Source organism: Rhinatrema bivittatum, chromosome 1 (genome assembly GCF_901001135.1).
Source record: "Rhinatrema bivittatum chromosome 1, aRhiBiv1.1, whole genome shotgun sequence".
Taxonomy (NCBI): Eukaryota; Metazoa; Chordata; class Amphibia; order Gymnophiona; family Rhinatrematidae; genus Rhinatrema; species Rhinatrema bivittatum.
The window spans coordinates 629,553,280-629,566,830 of NC_042615.1; the positions used below are offsets into that span (position 1 = coordinate 629,553,280).

General features: G+C 42.0%; 1 protein-coding gene across 1 annotated transcript in view; it reads left to right on the top strand.

The window, feature by feature from the left end:
* Positions 1-13,551, top strand: part of FBXL17 (F-box and leucine rich repeat protein 17) — a 1,080,613-nt gene that overhangs the window by 743,109 nt on the left and 323,953 nt on the right. The window contains exon 7 of the mRNA XM_029572164.1: positions 1,777-1,853. Coding sequence (XP_029428024.1) covers positions 1,777-1,853 — 77 coding nt within the window. The remainder of the gene's footprint in view (positions 1-1,776; positions 1,854-13,551) is intronic.

The following is a 13,551-nucleotide window of genomic DNA, read 5'->3' on the forward strand; positions in this document are numbered from 1 at the left end:
GGCAGACGGAAGATCTCCAGGGGGGGGGTCCCTCCCGCGCGCGCGTGGCGCCGCTACTGCTCCTCCCACTCCTGCTTCTCGCCGCCGCTCCTGCCATTTTTTTTCATCGCTACCGCCGCTCCTGCTCCTCCCCACTCCTTCTTCTCGCCGCCGCCGCTCCTGCTCCTCGCCGCCGCTCCTGCTTCTGCTTCTCACTGCTGCCGTTCCTGCGGCCGCAGCGCCATTTTTTTTTTTCAGGCACGCTCGGCTCTGACCGACGTGCTCGCCCGCGCATGTGCGGTAGAGCTGCTCTCTACTGCGCATTTGCGGGCCGTCGGTCAGAGCCCATTTATAAGGTAGATAGTTTTGAACTATTTATAATTTGCATCCTTTCTATGGATATAAAAGTATAAATTGTTAGATTGATGTATTTTTTTTATTTAGTTTACTGTTTCTTGAACCTGTAGCTCAGTTTAGCCATCCATTTCTTATTTTTAGTTGGAAGCTTTATGTTCCATTCAGTTGTGTAACATCCAAAAATTCAAGATTGCTGTGGAAAAGTAATGTGAGAAAGCTCTATGTAGCAGGTTTGATTGGTGGGTCATTATAATGTTTTATGAGCACTGAGCTCTGGTTGATTTCTCTCAGAAGAGTTAGATTTAGAGAATGTGATTTTTCTTGGCTCTTTTGTAAGGAAGGCTATGAGGAAACTACATATATCTAGTAAATTAAATGTGGCATATTGTATAGCCTGTGTTTTAATACATTTATGTTAGGATTATATTTGTTAATACTCTAGATCCACTTCTTAGTGGAAACCAAAATTAGTTAACCCAGCGGACACTGTTAGAAATATTTCCTTGAGGAAAGTTTAAATATTTATTTGGAATTTACCATATAGTTTAGAAGTACTTGTCAGAACAGTGTGCATTCAGAAACACATTTATTTTAAAATATGCAATTTTTAGTGCATTATTTTAAAATATATGAATATGACTTATGAATATGACTTTTTAGGAAAACAACTTACCTATATTTGTAAATAAACATGTACAGCTTTAAAGTGAAACATTTTTCAACCACTAAAACCTTAGATGGTAACTTTCAAACGGGCGTGCAGGCACACACATACACATGTGCGTCAGTGCGCGCCCAGAGACGCAGCCATTTTATAACATGCGCGCATATGTGTGCGCCTAATTTTAAGCTTGCGTTTGCCCATCAGCGTAAGTAGGCGTACGAACGCGGAACTGCCTGCATTTAAAAACATATGGTGTCCAGCTGAGGACCAGTTTCACAAGTTCATCTAGTATTCTTCTATTTTCCCATGGTTATACAGCCTGCATTCCCCCCAGCCAGTTAGCCTAGACCCGTGGCACTGGACGTAGGTCTGTAGGTACTTGTGCGCACATCTCTCGGTCCCACCCTGGAATGCCCATGCCCTGCCCTACCCACAGCATGCCCTTTCCGATGTGCGCGCATCTGCCCGCTTTATAAAATAGGGTGGACGCGCTCTAGTGCCAGATGCATGCTCATCTCCCGTAATCGGTGTACATCTTGCTTTTTAAATGTACCTCATATTGAGATTGTTTTTCACAGGAGGTGAAAACCACTGCATCATTCCTTAAGAACCAATTTCATGGTATAATAGCATTTTATGAATCTTTGCTAACTTATGGCCTGATGTATTAAGCGTTTTCTCCCATAGACAACAGAATGGGAGAAAGCCTTAGTAAATCCAACCCTTGATAAGGAAATGATCCATGCAAATAACACATTTTTTTGTGTGTGTTACAGGTGTGTGGAAGTAATTGCGAAAGAGGGACAGAACCTGAAGGAGTTGTATTTAGTGTCCTGTAAGATTACAGATTTTGGTAAGTAGTACCACCATTGTTTTTCACACCTTTTGAAATAGTGAATGCAGCCAATAACAATTGTAAAAAATAAACTCTCCAAGTGATATCTACGGAGTGTAGATTATACAAGAAGTGTTCTGCTTACTAAGGTTTTTCATCCATTCTATGTCTATGGGGGGAAAAATTGCTTAGTGAACCTTTGACATGCTGTGTAAAATATAGGAGCAGAGCAATCCCCATGTGTATTGGGGGGTGAGGCCACAATCTGGACAATGTTCTGTCCCCACACCCCGGTGCTTTAGGTCAGATTGGCCAAATATAGTATAGCCAGCCCCAGCCCCATATCATTTGCCCAGAATCCCTCACCTGGGATGTAGGTGACTTCGGGAAGGGCAGTGGGTAGAATCTGTTGCCAGGCGGGATCCAGAAAGAGGAAGTAGAGGACAATGGACAGGGCTTGTCTGATGGCGCACAAGGAAAGAAGAGGGAGATAGTGGGTAGAGGCATGGTGAACTGGTGGCCATGACAATTTAAGCAGCTACTGGCCCACCCCCCAGCATCTTTCTGGCAGCTTTTCTTGCCCATCTCACCCATAGTTGGAAATGGTCCAGAGTTATAGGGAGCAAGGCCACATTTGCAGCATATAGGGGTCGGGGGACCATGTCTGGAACACACAGCAACAAATATTTTGAGGCAGGGACTCCTAAGAAATAGGTTTTCCTGCCCCTTCGTTATTCAGGGTTGTGAGAACTATGACTAATTGTAGGACAAGTTGCAGCTTTGATGGCCAGGACAGGCCTGTTCCATTACAATTCTACTGCACATATGTGAAGTCACTCCTGCTCTTTGATGGGCCGGAGTATTAACTCACAGAAGAGAATGTTTACACTGCAGACATGGATCAGATTGCAAGACAGCATTATGGGCAATCCTTTGACAGCTTTGCATCCCACATGGCAAAAAACAAATAGTGAATAGGGGGTTGGCTTTTGTGGGCAGTATTATGGTTGTGGTTGTTGCCCATTAATAATATTACTTGCAAAACTGGCAGAAGAACTGTGAGTACAGGCCAGAGCATGGCCATTCCATAAATAAGTTAGTTTAGATGGTGTAATTTTGAAGATTTGTGGTTTGCATTGTTGGTGTAAATTCTTGATTTATGCTGTTTTATACATAATAAAAGAATTCCCTTCTCAAACAGCTAGTGTGATGTGGACTATTTAACAAGTACCTGGGTGGGGGACGAGATAACCTCTGTCGAGATTGGGTAGTACAACATTAGATAAAGGTTTGCTTGGAGACAATGATGCAAGATGTGCTTCTGTTGAATTTTGAAGTGAGAATATGAAAAGATGGAAATGAAGCTTTTCATGTGAGTTGAATAGCTAACCTTATTGTAAGTGCAAAAGCATGTTGCAAACAGCATTGGTGTTTAATAGAGCATAATTTCGGTTGTTGGGTTGATGACGAGGTTAATGGATTCAAGGTTAGCTCTGTTCCAAAATATATTCTGTAAATTAGGAAAGCAGTATTGATTTCCTAGAACAACGTACTTTATGCATACTCCTAATTTGAGACATCAGACAAGATTAAAAATAATTAAGAGATTAGCATGAATGGTAATCAGACTAATTAATAATATGGGGACAGACGTCTGAAATAATTAAATGCATTCGAGGCAAAGTAGATAGTGAAGTATGAGCTGCAGCATTATTTAGAATATAAATTTGTTTTCACAGATATCAAAAGAAAATGTGTAACCTTGAGAGTGCATGTACAGTATATACACCTCTCTCAATATGTGTGTGTGTGTATATATATATATATATATATATATATATATATATATATATACATGTATACATGTAGACAGGGATGGAAAAATATTTAAAGTTAGGCACCTCTAAGTATACATACTTCATAAGAATTTCTACTTTTCCTTTGTCTGAGCCTTTACATTTTTTTCTCTCTCTTCTTCCTTCTCTGAGAGTAGATCCTCTTCCAGAACAGGTTCACGGCTCCACCTACTGCTAGTATCTTATCCATCTATGCCCTGTACTAGCAGAACCAGATTACTGCACTCTCAAAGGGGAAAGAGCAAAACTAGTATAGCCCTTAGTGGGGGCTTTATTCTTCGGGGCTACTCCGGATAGCACTCCTCCCGTACATGACTCTTTCTAACATGTCTTTGCTCTCTTTCTCCCAAGGGTAGATTCTTTTTGTTGGAGGAAGCTCTCGCTTATAGCCCAGGCAGTGATGTGTGTGTCTGTGTCTCTCTCTGTATGGTGTTAGTTGCTGCACCCCAGGGTATGAGATGCTGGGACAAAACAGGCAGGACAAGGCACTGAGTGTGAAATTAGATAATGTTTACTGATTCTGTAATAATTAAATTAGAGGCCGTTTTCAATAAAGATGAATTTATAGCTGACTGATGTACAAAGGTGTTTTTTCCTCTTTGTGGGCAGGTGTCCTTTAGCTCAGGTATTTGAGTAAAGCTTCCCATGGTGATTTTAAAGTGCACAAAACTTTCCCAGCAGGCCAAATGGGAATCCTATTGGAGGGGCCCCCTCAAACATAGAAAAGTCCTATCTGAGTCCAGTTTATTACCCAGCCTGTCCTGGACCAAGTAGGAACTTCTAGAATCTTGGTCCTCCTCGATGTTAATACTGGTGACTTCTCTGGCAAGAAAAATCTTTACAGTGTTGCAACCAGGCTTATCCCAGCCCTGGAACCTTGTGGAAGAGGGTGATTCAAAAATCTCTCCACAAAATATTCAAATACTTGCTCTCTGAAAATCTCTTGATGGCTGCTGCTTTACTATAACTGGTGCTTGCCCCATCTAGGATGTAGATTAAGGCTCACAGGTCTTTAGCCCTTTCCTTTCTGTCTGGAGGGAGCCTTCTCCATAAGGGGTGCAAGATTTTAGCAGAAGTCCCGTCTGGAAAAAAAAAAAAGGAAAGGATACATCTTGGCCATCAAAAATCTCATTCAGAAGACTCTGTCACTGATTCTTGTCCCATCTAGGATATAGAAGGGCTCACAGGTCTTCAGGTTTGTGGGATGAGAGCCCTTTTGCCCCAAAGGGAATCGGGCAAAAAGCTATCACACTGTAACTAAATAAAGGGCAACCTTCTGGCAGGGTGGGTACAGAGAGGAACCTATTAAAAAATATAAAGTTCTGATGAGGCTGAGAGGCCTCAGCAGATAGTGGAAAAGCTACATCCTTACTGCTCTGAATCTAAATCAAAATGACTCCAAGGAACACTAAAATTGCTGTTGTAAATAGGATGAGGCGTCCAATCCAAACCCTCCATTCTGGGAGGGGCAGAAAGGGGATGGCAGTTCAAAGCAGGGCTTAGTGACATTTAGTGGCCAACCCAGAGGGGTGCCACAGAGACATATTCTCTTTCACACCAATGAATGTATTTGCTCTTTACCAAGGCAATTTACACTGTAGTGGTGGGGAAGGCTTGGTGGGATATGGATTGGGATTTATAGTTTTATAATCTTTTATTATAGTTTTAAATATTGTAATAATTATGGTACTTAATGATGTCATTTTTGCATTTTTGTTTGCTTATTTTGTTTTATCAGTTTGGATGATTGTTTTAAACTGTAAAGTGATTCACAAATACTTCTAAATAAATAAATAAATAAACCTGCACAAAGGGTAGAGAATTTTCCTAGAGCCTTTTTCCTTGGGTAAGGTGAAATTACTTCTTGCCTGATAATTTCCTTTTCTTGAATACAGTCAAATCAGTCCAGACAAATGGATTATGCTCACCGACCAGCAGATGGAGATGTCACTTCTTATAAGCATCTGTGTTGGCACCAGCCTGCCAGTATTTCTTCAGCAAGCTAAACTGTGGACAGCTTTTTAATTTAAACACATCAACCAGAGAAACATTTTCATTCTCATTTTATTTTTTTTATACAAACCATGGACTTCCAGAAAAACAAGGAAGTTAAGATATAGAAACCATGAAGCACTTATCTGAAGAAAAGTCTATAATCTACAATCTGCTGGTTCCTTTTCCTTCTCTCTCTTACAGTATATACTGAGGATAAAACGAGAAACATGACAGAATAGGGAAGGATCTGGACTAGTCTGACTATTCAAGGAAAGGAAATTATTATGTAAGAATTAATTTCATCTTCCTCTTCATCCAGTCAGACCAGTGGAGATGAATCGGTTGTACCCAAGCTACTCCTGAATATGGCAGGATGCTGCCCCCCCCCCCCCACCGCTCTTTGCAATCTTGACAAAAGCTCTTCTATACACCGAGCATCCAAAAAAGCTATGCAACAAAGACCAAGTTGCTGCTTTACAAATCTTCAAAGAAGATAAAAAATGCAAATCAGCCCGAGAAGTAGACTGAGCTCTAATTGAATGAGCTTGAACCTGTGTAGACAAGGGCATCCTGGCATCTACATAGGCTGCTGCAATCACTTCCTGCAGTCATTGCCTTAGGGGCCGTTTCACCCTTGCAAACTTCTCTTTAGAACAAAAAAACGATCTTATTTTCTGAAACAGTTAGTGACTTTGAGATATAGCAAATAGTCTTCTGACATCCAAGACTCAAAGAATTCCACTATCTTCATCTGCACCCTGTCTGCCCAAAGGTAAGGAGATTGTCCAATTGAAATGGAATTTAGAAACCACTTTTGGAAGAAAACATGGCACTGTCTGCAGCTGAATCATAAGTTCCATAATCAAAAGGATGGACTCTCTGCAAAAGAGAGCTAGTAATTCTGAAATCTGCAGAGCAGAAAGACCATCTTTAAGTAAAGCAGTTTCAAAGATATACCCGTAAGTGGTGAAAACTGCGATCCCAAAGGGAAGGACAACAGCAAATTCAAATCCCACGATGGTTCCGGGATCCGTAGCAGAGGTTTAACATGCTTAATGCCCCTCAGAAAATGAGAGACATCTGGATGTGAAGGTAAAGGCCTCCCCTGGAATTGCCTACTATAGCATGCCAGGGCTGCAACTTGTACCTTCAAGGTATTGAGAGCCATACCCATAGAAAGACCATATTGCATGAAGTCCAGAAACAGCGAATCAGAGATCACCTTTGAGCGTACCGACACTCTGCCACCAAAAACTCTCTGAACAAGAACATACGCCAGGGAAGTGGAAGACTTCCTAGCCCTCAAAAGAGTAGCCAACACTGCATGGGAATATCCCATTTTTGCTAAATATGCCTTTTTAAGGGTTAAGTTGTAAGACAAAATTGATCCATTTCATCATGGAGAATTAGACCTTGTGATAGTAAGTCCTTGTGGAATGAAAATTTCAGCGGCATGCCATGACACAGACACATGAGATCTACATACCAGAGACGATGAGGCCAATCTGGTGCAAACAAAATCACCAGACCTGGATACACCTAAATCCTCTTTAGTATTCAGCCTACCATGGCCCAAGGAGGATATATGTACAGTTCTACCTCCATGGGCCAAACCTGAACCAAGGCATCTAACTCAGCCGAAAAGGCATCTCTCTTTTAGCTGAAGAACATCGGCACCTTCATATTCTTGCCTGTCACCATAAGATTGAGACCTGGCAGACCCCATCAGTCAAGAATCTGACTGAAGGCCAGTTGGGACAGAGACTATTCTCTTAGGTCGATCACAGTATGATTGAGACAGTTGGCTTTCACATTGAGCACCCTTGCCATGTCTAATGCCAACAGAGCCTTCAAATTGAGCTTCACCCAGGCAAGAAGTGGATCTATCTCTAACAACACTTAAGGATTTCTTGTCCTTCCTTGATGATTTATGTAAGCCACAGCCATGGCATTGTCAGACATAATTTTGACTGCTTGACCCTGAAGCAGAGAATTGAACTTGAGGAGAGCCAACCAAATCACCCTGGCCTCCAACCAGTTGATGGACTAAGTTGGTTCTTTGGGCGTTCACTGTCTCTGTGTAAACTGATCTTGACAGTGGACACCCCCCCCCCCCCAGTCCATTAGATTGCCATCCCATGTCAAAACTACCCAGGAAAGAGAAGCCACTCCCCAGCACAAGTGGTGGTGATCCAAACACCAATATTGAGCTCTTCCTGGCTAACTCTGGAACTTGCGGTCATCCAGCATACTCCTGGTACCGCGAATCTCACTGTGACAGTAGAGCCCTCTGCAGAGGGTGCATGTGGACTCTCGCCCATGGAACAAGGTTCAGCATCACCGCCAGTGAGTCGAGAAGATGAAGATAATACCAGACCATTGGCTTCCATAGAAATGCTAGAGCCTGTTGATACAACTTCTGGATCCTATGTTCCATCAGATCCTATGTTCCATCAGATCCAGCCATGTGTCCATATTAGGAGCTACCACCCAGGAAAAAGATCTAGGCATCATAGTGGATAATACTTTAAAATCATCGGCTCAGTGTGCTGCAGCAGTCAAAAAAAGCAAACAGAATGTTAGGAATTATTAGAAAGGGTATGGTTAATAAAACAGAAAATGTCATAATGCCTCTATATCGCTCCATGGTGAGACCACACCTTGAATACTGTGTACAATTCTGGTCGCCGCATCTCAAGATATAGTTGAGATGGAGAAGGTACAGAGCAGGACAACCAAAATGATAAAGGGGATGGAACAGCTCCCCTATGAGGAAAGGCTGAAGAGGTTAGGGCTGTTCAGCTTGGAGAAGAGACGGTTGAGGGGGGATATGATAGAGGTCTTTAAGATCATGAGAGGTCTTGAACGAGTAGATGTGACTCGTTTATTTACACTTTCGAATAGTAGAAGGACTAGGGGCATTCCATGAAGTTAGCAAGTAGAACATTTAAGACTAATCGGAGAAAATTATTTTTCACTCAACGCACAATAAAGCTCTGGAATTTGTTGCCAGAGGATGTGGTTACTGCAGTTAGTGTAGCTGGGTTCAAAAAAGGTTTGGATAAGTTCTTGGAGGAGTCCATTAACGGCTATTAATCAAGTTTACTTAGGGAATAGCCACTGCTATTAATTGCATCAGTAGCATGGGATCATCTTAGTGTTTGGATAATTGCCAGGTTCTTGTGGCCTGGTTTGGCCTCTGTTGGAAACAGGATGCTGGGCTTGATGGACCCTTGGTCTGACCCGCATGGCAATTTCTTATGTTCTTATGTGTCAAAATGCAATCCCAGATAATCCAGTGCCTGAAAGAGTTGACGGTTGCTCTTGAGAAAGTTGACTATTAATCTCAACTCCTGCAAAACTTGAACCACTCTTTGTTGCCACTACATCCTCCTGATGCAATTTCGTCATTATCAACCAATCATCCAGATAAGGGTGGACCTTCCATAATGCAGCTGCTACTACCACCATCACCTTGGAAAGGTACTTGGAGCTGTTGCTAACCAAAGCTCATGGCTTGTAACTGAAAATGCTGGCCTAGTACTGCAATAACGAAGGAAGCATTGATGATCTTTCCTCATGGAATGGTGAAGATAAGCTTCTGTTAAATCCAAACAGGTCAAGAGCTCCCCTCTTTAGACCACCATAATCACAGAACTTAAGTTCTCCATCCTGAAATGAGTCACCTTCCAAAATTTGTTTGCCATCTTCAGATCAAGAAAGGGTCGGAAGGAGTCCTCATCCTTCAGAACCACAAAGTAAATGGGGTAGCGACTGACACTTTCCTGTCCCCATGGTGCTGGGATCACAGCACTTATGTCTAGAATCTTCTTCAAAGTCATTTCCACTGCCTCCTGCTTTCTGACAGAACCACAGAGAGCCATGAAAGCATCAGAAACCGGGTAAGAGAATTCCAGATCATACTCATCTAGGACGATATCTAGGATCCACTGATTGGATAGAAACTGGGCCCATCTCTGATAAAACTTGGACAGATGACTGCCTATCTCTGAAACTGGAGGAAGGGTCCCCAAGTCCCCATTAGGAGGCCCTAGAAGGACCGGACTTGGAGGACCCATTCTTACCTCCTTTCTGTAAGAAAAGGACTGGTAATGGAAAAAAGGGTCTAGGTCTCTGAGCAGTCAAAGTTCTGCCCTGGTTGAACACTCTGGAATCTTTATACCTACTATGGGAGAGGAAGCTATGAGCCAAAATCTTTATCCTATTCTCCGGATGTCTAGACACCTTAGAGTCACCCCAAGCCTAAGTCATTTTCTCCAGTTCCTCGCCAAAAAAAGGGGAGCTTGGTTAATTTGGCCATAGTGATGGAATCCGTTGACTAGTTCTACATCCACAGGTACCTTTGAACCACTACCATGGATGCCACCCACCTAGCCCAGGCATGCACTAATTCAAAGCTGCCATCTACCAATTAGGCTGGAATGGTAATATGTTTACCATCTTAGGAAAAAGAAGCATTTTTTTTTTAAAGCTCCAAAAGGTACAACCCACTTGAGGAAAAGCCGCCTTTGCTTCTAAAGAAAAATACTTAAATCAAAATGTGATCCTTCCTAGAGCCAGGAGTCCCATCTATCTTGTTTCCTGCAATATGTAAATTCACAAGGACTGAGAAATCAGAAATGAAAGCAATTCCCAATGGAAATGATGTACTATCACAGATTCATCCTCTTCCTAGGGAGGATATTTCCCCTGTTCCAATACCTTACCAACCACTTTAATTCTCAAGGATTCAAAAAATACCAAGGGCAACCTCGGACCTGGAAGATTCTCCTTCTAGCTCCACACATGCCTCTTTCTGCTCCTGTTTTCTTCTATGAGGATTATGAATGACTGGGGCAGATCCTAGGACTGAACTGGGTCTCATAAAGAAGCATTAAGGAGATCTTTTAATAATATGTGGCTCAAGAAGAAGGATTCCAGCTCAGAGGAGATAGTCTTTCCTCCTAATACTGCAAAATGTTTTCTGCAGCATCAGGATCTCAAACAAGCACTGTGTGGCTGAGAGGAGAAGCTCCCAACTCCTTGTCTCGTTGCAGTGCTTCCAATATGGCTACTGTTCCCACCATGGCAAACAGGATCCTCACAAAGGGATTCATAAAGGCACTTCTAAAAATCGCTCACCTGCTAAATCCCATAACAAGAATGAGGTATAAGGCTTGAGAGAAGAAGGCACTGCTCCAAAACACCACAGAAACATGCTCAGCTGAAACTGCAGTTACAAGCTGCACCATCAGGAACGGACAAACTGGCCAATCCCGCCGATACAGCACTCACTCCCCCCTTCCCTGCCCGCTGCTCAGCTCCTCTCTTTGAAAGTAGACACAGCAAAGATCAGACTCCCTTCAAATATTTGTTGAATCATTCCCCAGTCAATGTGTAGTGCAGCCCCATCCCACACTCAGCTGCCTCAGACAGTTCTGTTCCCACACTTAGCCCAATTAACACCGCCAAGTTTAGGTACCACGAAAATTAAAAGCTGACTCACTCAGAGAGCAGCCACTGTGGAAGTTTTTCTTGCATTAGTCATTTTTCCTCTCTGCTGTTTTTTTCTTAAACTTTATTAGAATGTCTAGGGGAAAAGGGCAAAACGCTATTATTATTTTTTTTTTTTTAAGAGAAGGATTCCAAGGGATGAAAGGCCCAGAGAGAGGAGCAATAAGGAGTGTGGGGGAAGAGGGGAGCAGAGGAAGGCTATAACATCCCTGCCCAATCTCAGATCCATCAAGGCAACTGGAAGCTCCCCTTGCCCAGGTCTGCTCTATTGAGTTGTGGAAGTACCCTGTCACCTTAGGAGCTGTCTTGGGAAAGATTCCTGCTGCTTGCTAGGAAAGAGGCCACAAAAACCTAGTCTTACCTTCAACTGGAAGCCTCCTGGCTAAGGTATGCACCACTGAGGGAGGGAGGCTTAGCCTTTCCCCACAAGAGTTGCCATAATAAAATACTTATTGTCCTTGAGCTGCGCTGAGTCAGGGCAGGGAAAACTATCCAGCCTAATCAGGCCTCTGTCCACAGCGCGGGATGCTTGTCTACCATCTGCTGGGCATAGAGAAAACTGCCAGGCCGATATCGGCACAGTTGCTTATAAGGAGTGACATCAGCAAGCCTTGTTGATCTGTCTCCATCAGTCAGTGAGCATAACCCATTCATTTGGACATGTCTGACTGGATGAAGAGGAAATAGCTATTTACATATAGATATGGCTTTTGAAAATTGCCCTCTTTGTAAATAATCTAATCATGTGGCATACTTTTATGTTTCTCTTACCCCTCTTAAAAAATGTTGAGGAGCAGTGTTCACTGGATGTTAGTTGTTCGTGTTTACTTCATTTCAATAACAAGTTTAAACATTAAAAAGTGTTGAATATGTGTGTGTATATCTATATATATATATACATAAAGATAGAGATATTATATACATTCAACACTTTTTTAAAGACATACATCTATACATTTATATTTATTGAATTTGTGAGTTGCCTAATTCAAAAAAGATCTAGGCGATGAACATAATAAAACATACATAGTTATTACAAGGAAACTTAACTAAAAACAAAATAGATAGATACAGATATTCAAAATGGATCTGGCATTATTTTATAGAAAATGTTGCTGAGTAGCTTGCCACTGAAGCCTGATAGACTTCAAAAATGCTCTAATGCATAACATACAAACTTGGACAACATTAGTTGTTCTGGCATATCTCCGTCGTTGAAGTTAATTAACTGGAATTCAGTATGACAAGGTAGAAATGTTCTGTTGCAGGGAGCTTCAGGCTGTCGAATTCACCACCACCAAGTCTGCACAAAGCGTTCCATTTGCAGTTGTTTGTATGGGGATTGCTAAGTATAATATCATTGGACAATAAAAAGAGACATGGGATACAAAGGTGGAATTGAAATAGGCAGCAGATGATAAAAGTTGTTAACAAGAAGGGGAGGGAGAAAGAAATATCATTTTGTAAGAAGTGTTAGGAGAGCTGGGCTTTCCTCCACTGTCGGGAGACTGTGTGTCAAATGAATTAAGTTGATGTGAAGATGCATTGCTGTGAGAGAGGACAGCAATCACGCACAGAATTGTGCAACTGTCTTTCCAATTTTCCACTCTAATTCTGGGGCTTATTGATTTCCTGCCCTCGTGGGGATTCATTTGTAAAGAATACTGCCATGAGTGACGTATTATTTTTTAAAGTTCTGCTGATGGTGCAGTGAAACTGTGGAACTCAAAGGGTGGGTTCAGCAGAGGTAAAAATGTTTGGTTCATTTGAGCATTTTTCATCAGTTTATCACTTGATCCGGTTTCACTTTCACTTCACTTAGTTAAAGGACTAATTACTATGTTATTGATAGAACAGTTCTGGAGGGAAAAGGTTCACCCATGATGGATGATTTCTGCATGCAAGATTTCTGGATGTTGCCATGATGGCCACCTATGAAGGTAGAGCCCCCCTGTATTGGTACGGATATAGTGAGATATTTATTGATTTATTTGCTTTTATATACCGATGCTCGTTCGAAACAGCGCATCGGTTTAAAATATAAAAATATAAAAACACAGTTATAAAACATATATAGCTTGTTTACGTAATTCAGATGCCCAAACTCATAAAAAGTTCAATGTCTTTATCTATCTGTACAAACAACCAAACTTTCACATGGAAAAGATATATAGTGAGAATTCCTGAATGGATTATTGCTGGCTTGCTGCAGCAGAGATGGAGCCCTCTCTTGGGGCGGATGAGGCTCCATCTCCATTATCCCCTCTTTTCCTATACTGGGTTGCTGTGTACACTGGTGTGAATGGGCAAGGCTTCATTAGAGGGGTGTAGTGCTGATTTTTCTGAATAAG